General features: G+C 43.4%; 1 protein-coding gene across 1 annotated transcript in view; it reads left to right on the top strand.

Annotated features, from left to right (window-relative positions):
* fblim1 (filamin binding LIM protein 1) overlaps positions 1-7,606 on the top strand; it is an 8,125-nt gene extending 519 nt beyond the window's left edge. The window contains exons 2-8 of the mRNA XM_053484558.1: positions 2,027-2,337; positions 2,613-2,746; positions 3,212-3,296; positions 4,362-4,531; positions 4,921-5,099; positions 5,456-5,576; positions 6,163-7,606. Coding sequence (XP_053340533.1) covers positions 2,031-2,337; positions 2,613-2,746; positions 3,212-3,296; positions 4,362-4,531; positions 4,921-5,099; positions 5,456-5,576; positions 6,163-6,276 — 1,110 coding nt within the window. The 5' untranslated portion in view covers positions 2,027-2,030 and the 3' untranslated portion in view covers positions 6,277-7,606. The remainder of the gene's footprint in view (positions 1-2,026; positions 2,338-2,612; positions 2,747-3,211; positions 3,297-4,361; positions 4,532-4,920; positions 5,100-5,455; positions 5,577-6,162) is intronic.

Genomic DNA, 7,606 nt, shown 5'->3' with positions numbered 1-7,606 from the left:
CAGAGTGATAGTGTGTGGATTAGGGGCGTGGCCATGTGAGCTAGAGATGTGTAATCGGGTGCTGTCTGAGTGGGAGGGGCATACCATGTCTCGTCCACTATTTGTCCATCACAGTGACACTGGCCAATCATCCTCAGCTCCTGCATGCAGAAGAGGGCAGATAGCGCGTCAGTCTGAGTGTGTGGCACTGCTGAACACCAGCAGGGGGCGTGGTCATGGGTTAGCCAAGGACTAGCTCAGGTGTCTCGACCTTGCGTGTTGTGTCAGCTAGATACAATAGTTGTGTTCTTTGTGTGTGTGTGTGTGTGTGTGTGTGATTTATTATTGGTGTGTTTATGATTTTCAGATAGGTGAGGCAGCAACTGAAACAAAAACTAAACAACTTCATCATATGATCTCAACCTGTGTGTTGGCGTAACATACTTCACACACACACACATGCACACACACACACACACACACACACACACGCTGTTGATGTTGTGATTAACTCTGTCATGTTTGTTGTCCAGAGTAACAGGAAGTTGTCTCTGCAGGGGAGCTGAGCGTACAACACTTCACTCCTGATTTAATTCTGTGACACTCTGAGGAAAAAAATGCATCATACGAGGGGGGGGGTGGGGGTGGGGGTGGGGGGGGCGGGGTTGTCGAGGATCGGACGTTCCACTCGCTGATTGTTCATTACGTTCATGATTGCGGTGTGTTCTCAGAGCCACCTCAGGATCGTCATTGACGGATGTACGGCCGTCTTTAAAACGTTTGCAACCTTTCCATGTTTTCCTGCAGCTCAGTGTCTCATCACCGTTCTGTGTCTGGAGTCTTCTTCAAAGCCTATCGCCTGGTTTTACACCTTCATCAACAAGTCCCAGTTTGACTTAAACCCCCCTTGAATACTAAAATCGAAAGCAAGAGGAAGGCATGATGTGCCCTTATGTTGAAATGTTCTACAGTGTCTACAATGTCGTGTCTCCAGGTGCACAAAAGCTCAGGTTTGTTCTTCAGGTTTTAACCTGACGTGTGTTCCAGCTCCTAACAAGAGTCTGATTCCGCTAGGAAAAAAAATCCTTTTAATTCTAATCCACGCGGCACATTTACAGTTTACATTTAACTCGTCCTCGTAAAAATAAATAAAAAATTAATTATAGTGCATAATCTTGGAGACGGTCTAAACGCTGAGGTCTAAAAGTGTGGAAGGTTCATGCTCTGGAGCTGTAGGTTTTCTGCAGGCGGACGTGTGTGTGTGAGTTTGTGTGAGACGGAGCAGCGAGGTTCTCTGACACAGCTTCACGGTGCTGGTGTTAGCCAGCGCTAATCAGCACGTCGCTCGGCAAGGCTGAGCTCAGGAGTAAAACATTCAGCTCTGAGATCAACGTCTGATACGCTCTCTCTGACGGACGAGTCTTTTTTCCCCGCAGCTCACACGCACACGTTTTCTCTGGCTCTCGTCAGCGCAGACGCCGGCGATTTTTGTACGCGCCAAAGATTCCAAAGATCATTTATCATGTCTCGTTTCTTTGAGCTAACTCCGCGACTCTTTTTCCTGACCCAGAATTCTTGTTGTTTACTAGCAGGACAGTAAAATGTAATTGGCTTCAGCTGGCACTTCATTCTGTTTTCTTTGTGTGACACTTGATAAAATGTAATTACTAAACACTTCCACTTCTGTACGCGGCTAGTTTTCAAAAGTTAGCTAACACGATCTAGGAGCAGCTAGCTCAGGTTATCTGTTCCTCACGTGTCTCTTTCCAAGCTCACGTCACACGTGATGAACTAAAGTGATGACAAGAGGAATTTTTGCTTCATGCCGACTTCAAATATGAGTGTGTCCTGTGCTGTTGCTAACAAACATAAGCATGCTAACCATTGCATATTTTTCTGCAACGTCTCATGCAAGAGTTCTCTTAGTGAGCGTGTTTGAGGAGGCTAATATCACACTGTTGTTATTTAAATACATTATTTCTGAAAATAAGATGAAACTTTAACTGTGTATAATATTGCGTGTGTGTGTGTGTTCCTCTCTCTTTAGCACCATGACTTCCACCGCCCAGCCCAAGAGGATGGTGTCCTCGGTCTTCATCACTCTGGCGTCTCCGTACAGAGCCACGGTCACGCCCACGCCGCAGATCCCGCAGCACTCTGCTGTCCCCATCAGTCCCACCACCACTCAGAGGAAGGCCCCCACCTCCTCCACCTCGGCCCCGGAGCCCGGACACGCCGTCTCCCCGCCCGCTGAGGCCCGGCCCAGTCCTCTGGAGATCCGGAAAACTCACAACAAACAACCTGACTCCACACACACTCCATACAGAGCGGGAAAGAGAGAGGAGAAACACGCCAAGGGTACAGACATAAACACACACACACACACAGAAGATGTGTGCATAGGGATTAGTTATAAATAATGTAAGAACTAGAGCTGAATGGATGGAAGGATGGAGGGATAAGAGACAGTGATGCAGAAAAACTCATTGAGACACTGTGATAGACAGGAGGAAAAAAATGTCAGACGGACAGACAGACGTATGGCTTAATAGACTTTATAGTCAGACAGACGAACAAATCATCAGTCAAACTGACAACTGGACTGTGTGTGTGTGTGTGTGTGTGTGTTGCAGAGTTTTTCCCTCCTCCCCCCCCTGCGTCCCTGGACCCTGTGGTCTCTGAAACATCACCCCTTTCTCCACCCCCTCCCCCATCCACCTGCCCCGTGTCTGATCCCAAACACAAACCACTGGCCAGCACACGTGAGGTAAGACACGTGCACATACATGCTCACACACACACAAATCAAAGTTACTCTTGTTCTATGACCTATGACCTTTGCCTTGATCTCCTGGAGCGGGTGTCTGATGATGAGGACGAGGCGGAGACATTCGATGCGTCTCCATTTTTTTATGTGTTCTTATCAGTCTATTACAGCCTGCTCTGATTGGCTGAGCGCAATACCAGAGTGTGTTCTGATTGTGATAACTGTGTATCTGACGATCACACACACACTTGAATAAACACACACACACACACACACACACACAATGAGAGTTCAGTGTTGGGTATTGAATCATTTTAACTGAAAGTACTGTAATGTAAAGGTCAGCGATGTGGGTCGTGACACTCGACCCTGTGACACTCGATTTATGAACGTCATGTTAAGGGAAAATCTCCTCTATGTTCTGATGTGTGTGACACGCTGACTGCCGTGTTCTCTCCTGCTCAGGGGTGTGTGGAGAGAGCGCCTCCTGCTGATCAGACTCGGAGCGAGCCGACTGAAGGAGTGTATACTGAAGAGGGGATTACACCGGGTATCTCAAACACACACCGTTTGTTTTGCTGTGTTTTGCTGTTATGTGTATACATACAGTAGCAAAGGATAACTTGGCATAAATCCAGACAACACAGTGAATTAAGACGTTACTGAAGCAGGGTGTTAGTCTTTTACACGAGAGCGCACAAGTGAAGCACACTGGCATTTATAAAGTCTGTTAAAAGTAAAACATCACTTAACACCTGGGCCTGGAGGACCACCTGCCCTGCACATGTGGGTGTCTCTCGGTCCTGGCTGTTGATTGGCTAATTAGTTAACTCAGGTGTGCTAGAGCGGAGAAAACACTAACCTGTGCAGGTCAGAAGGTCGTCCTGGCCCAGGGCGCAGTACCACTGGCTTATACCACACTGTAAAGCTTTTATCTTCCAGTATCTTTTAGTACTTTTACACATTAACTAATAAACTATAATTATACTGTACACCATTATATATATATTCTATCTTTATTACCTTATGCACCTTCTGTTTGTATAATCACAGTGTATTTATTTATTGTAAGTAGGCCACTTATGCACTTCTGGTTAGATGCAAACTGCATTCCACTGGCTCTGTGCAATAAAAAATAAAGTTGAATCTAATCTAATCTAATGGGCCAGTCACATGAGCTGAGTGCATTTTTAAAAAACAAAACATAATAGAATTTAAAAAACATTACTGTTACAATTGTTGTTTTATTGCATTCTGTTTTATTAGATCCAGCTTTAACTTGTGACGTATAATTACTAATTTCTACAAGAATATCACTAAAGCGAGTCAGAATTGAATTTCGATGCCCTAAAACAATGCCCCTCCTGCCTCCCTGGAAGATCTGCCTTTGATACAGAGAGACAGAAAGACAGACAGAGTCCTTGAAGGAACATTTAGGATAAAAAAAAATAAAATCCACATTTTATTAAATAAATAAATAAATAAAAGACCAATGCAAATGTAGAAAGACCTCTCAAAGACAGTAATACAAAAATGTGTGTGCTACACACACATACATAGATTTTTTTAATCATTCAGTGTGTGTGTGTGTGTGTGTGTGTGTGTGTGTGTGTAGATGTATGTGGGTTCTGTCGTAAGCCCGTGGCCCTGAGCGAGCTGGCAATCGAGGCCTTGAACAGGACGTACCACAGCAGCTGCTTCCAGTGCCGACAGTGTCACGCCGCTCTCGCTGGGAAAACGTACTTCAACAAGGCCGGGATCCCTCTGTGTGAGGACTGCTACCAGGTCAGAGCTCTCTCTGTCTCACACACACACACACACTGTGTTTATGCACACAGCTCTGAACGATCACACAATCAATACTCATTACCCTGAGCAGCACTGAAAACCATCCTCTGACCTTCACTTTTGTTGACCTTTGACCTTTAGTCACGGCACTCAGGTCTGCGTTACTCCCCCACCGGCTCGGTGCACGGATTGATTTTATCGATCTGCTCGAATAGATCCTTTCCTCTGAAGCTCAGTGAACAGAGCGGAAGATTAACCAGGCTGGAGGAGGGCTGGGGTCATGTTTTTGTTACCATGGCAACAAGCTTTGTTAAAATCCTGGACCTAAAAGCATGTGTAACCTCGTTTTTGTTTAACTTCATGCTGTGGTCTTTGCCGTCCCTCAGGCCAGTCTGGAGCCGTGCTGGGCGTGCGGCGAGGTCATCAAAGATCAGGTGATCCGGGCGCTGGAGCGAGCCTATCACCCGCCCTGCTTCGTGTGCACCACCTGCAGGCAGCCAATCGGAGAGCAGCGTTTTGCACAGGGAGAGGTGGGGGAGGTGTACTGCCTGCACGACTACTACAGGTACGTCACCACCGCTACACAACGACCACGGGGCTACACACACGTGCATTACACGTGGCTACATCACACACACTGTTCAGGACAAAATGACCCGTCCTAAGGGAGCAACTTAACAAAAAATATTCAGACCCAAACATTCCAGAATGCAGTCGATCAGCCGAGAGACGTTCACGGTCTGAGGATGTTACTGCAACTGACGCTGGAGCCTCCTTCTGTTAGTGTTTAATATGTTAAAGAAACCGTCACCATGTCAACGATTCTGTATTCAACTTGTTAGCTAAATTAATCTTCTCTTATAATATCGCTTTTTAAATGTACTTCCTGTGTGTATGTGTGTGTGTGTGTGTGTGCTGTAGGAAATACGCGCCTCAGTGCAGTGTCTGCAGAGAGCTGATAATCCCCAGAGAGGACGGCACAGACAGCTTTACGGTCGAATGTCTCGGACGCTCTTTTCACGAGGACTGCTACCGTTGTGAGGTGTGTATGTGTGTGTGTGTGTGTGTGTGTGTGTTATACTTGCAATGTATTAATATTTGTGTCAAAAATCGTCAGAGAAATGAACAAGCCAAAAGGAATCCTGGAACATATGCTGTCCTTTATCCATGCATCTTTCTTTTCAGTTGTGCGCAAAATATCATGTGCAAAGTCTTAGCCACACTGTCATTTTAGTATTTAATATTTAAAAATACTAATAAAGTATTTGATTTTCAATTATCAGTATTCCACCATAAAATTAAAAGTAATGTGTATACCAGAAAAGAAAGTAGAATATTTTATAAGACTCAGAGAAACTATGTGTGGTTCTGCAGGATGCTTAGTAAAATTAGAAAATTATTTACAAATAAAAATGCACAAACTGTACGTGAGGCTAAAGGGTCCCCGAAGCGTCATCAGACCAAATACTGACTTTTTTCATTAAGTACGTTTTCCTGGGATTTATAGTTTTTTTCCATTTTTTTTTCAAGACATTGTTGCCCTACAGTATTAATTCACATGTGCCTCATACTTGTGTACAGTACCGTATCTCGTTCCCACCGAGCGCCTTTTCTTCATTTTTCTCCAGCTGTGTGCGATGCTTCTCTCTCCGGAGCCCAACGAACACGGCTGCCACCCGCTGGACGGACAGATCCTGTGCAAGCCCTGCCATCTCTCCCTGATCCAGACCAGCCAACACTGATCCTGCAGCTTCACGCTAAAGCACACCGAGCCCATGCCATGTCCTTCTGCATTCCTGCATTCACATTTACTGTGAGGAAAAAAGAAATACATTATCTACCTTAATGTACCAAGAAAAAACCCCATCATAAATGCCACATTTTAAACACATACCTCACCAGAAACACTCCCACTTCCTTAAAGATCATTAGGGGGGAAAAGGTACACAAAAAATTCTTCACCACTGTAGAAACCAATCATAGAGAAACATCTTAATGTGGCCTGAGGTGTTAAAACAATAAAACAACTGGAACAAAATGAAGTATTTGACTGGTTTATAATTAGCCTTTTCCCGTTGTATAAAAAGTGAACATTTTGATTTTAGTTATATTTTTTATGGCTGGTTAATTGAATCCAAATAAGATTTTCACTAACTAGCTAACTGGCTAATCATTTAGCTTTCTCGGACATAAAAACACACACGGTTCAGTATTATATTGATTTAGTTTTACTTATCTCTAAAACATCGACTACACTTTAGGTTTAGTGACTCCACCATAACGTCTGCTGTTTTGCTGTGAAGTTTAAGCGACTTTAAACGCTGTTAAAAAAAAAAAAACATCAACTTTTGTCCTACACTTTATTACCTATTGCTACTGTATCATAATTATCCTGTTTACTGTCAGAATGTTTTCTAGAATTCAGATCTGGCTAGTTTAGCGTTACACCTGTGCTAGTGCCTAATTGAAGTGTTAGCAGTGGTGTTCTCTATGCTAGCACTCAGCATTCAGCCAAGACAAGTTCACTGTCTAACATGTACTTTACTCATTTTGCACTGAACCTGGATAATAAGCAAGAGAAGCTAACAGTTTTAGCAGTAGCGGGTTAGCATGCATGAATCTTTATTGAAGCAGACTGCACAGAATCAATCTGTCACGGACGATCAGTAATCACAGGTAAAGCCTGTTTTTTTTTTTTTTTGGGCTAAAACATTCCTTTTGTTGGTGGCAGATTGTAGACTGGGAGTGAATCCTGCAGAACTAAGAAAACAAAACTGGGAAAAAAATACTTTTCTCTTTTACTTTTTTTTTTTACACAGTGATGACTAGCTTATTTTTATATTTAGAATCCTTTGTTGTTGTTTTTTTCTTTAATTTTATACACGATGTAATAGCATGTATATCAAACATATCCAGTGTAATCCGATCCCTTTGCACTCAGTGTAATTCAGTGCACCAAAGATATTTATTCCATATTAAACAAAATTACATTACTGTTTTAGTTTTTTTTTTGTGGAATCATATAAAAATGTGGTTTTAACTATGGAAGAAAATAAACTGAAAACATTTTCA

Source organism: Clarias gariepinus, chromosome 23 (assembly GCF_024256425.1).
Source record: "Clarias gariepinus isolate MV-2021 ecotype Netherlands chromosome 23, CGAR_prim_01v2, whole genome shotgun sequence".
Classification (NCBI taxonomy): Eukaryota; Metazoa; Chordata; class Actinopteri; order Siluriformes; family Clariidae; genus Clarias; species Clarias gariepinus.
The sequence above is the reverse complement of the archived record's forward strand: the minus strand, read 5'-3'. Positions and strand labels throughout refer to the sequence as shown.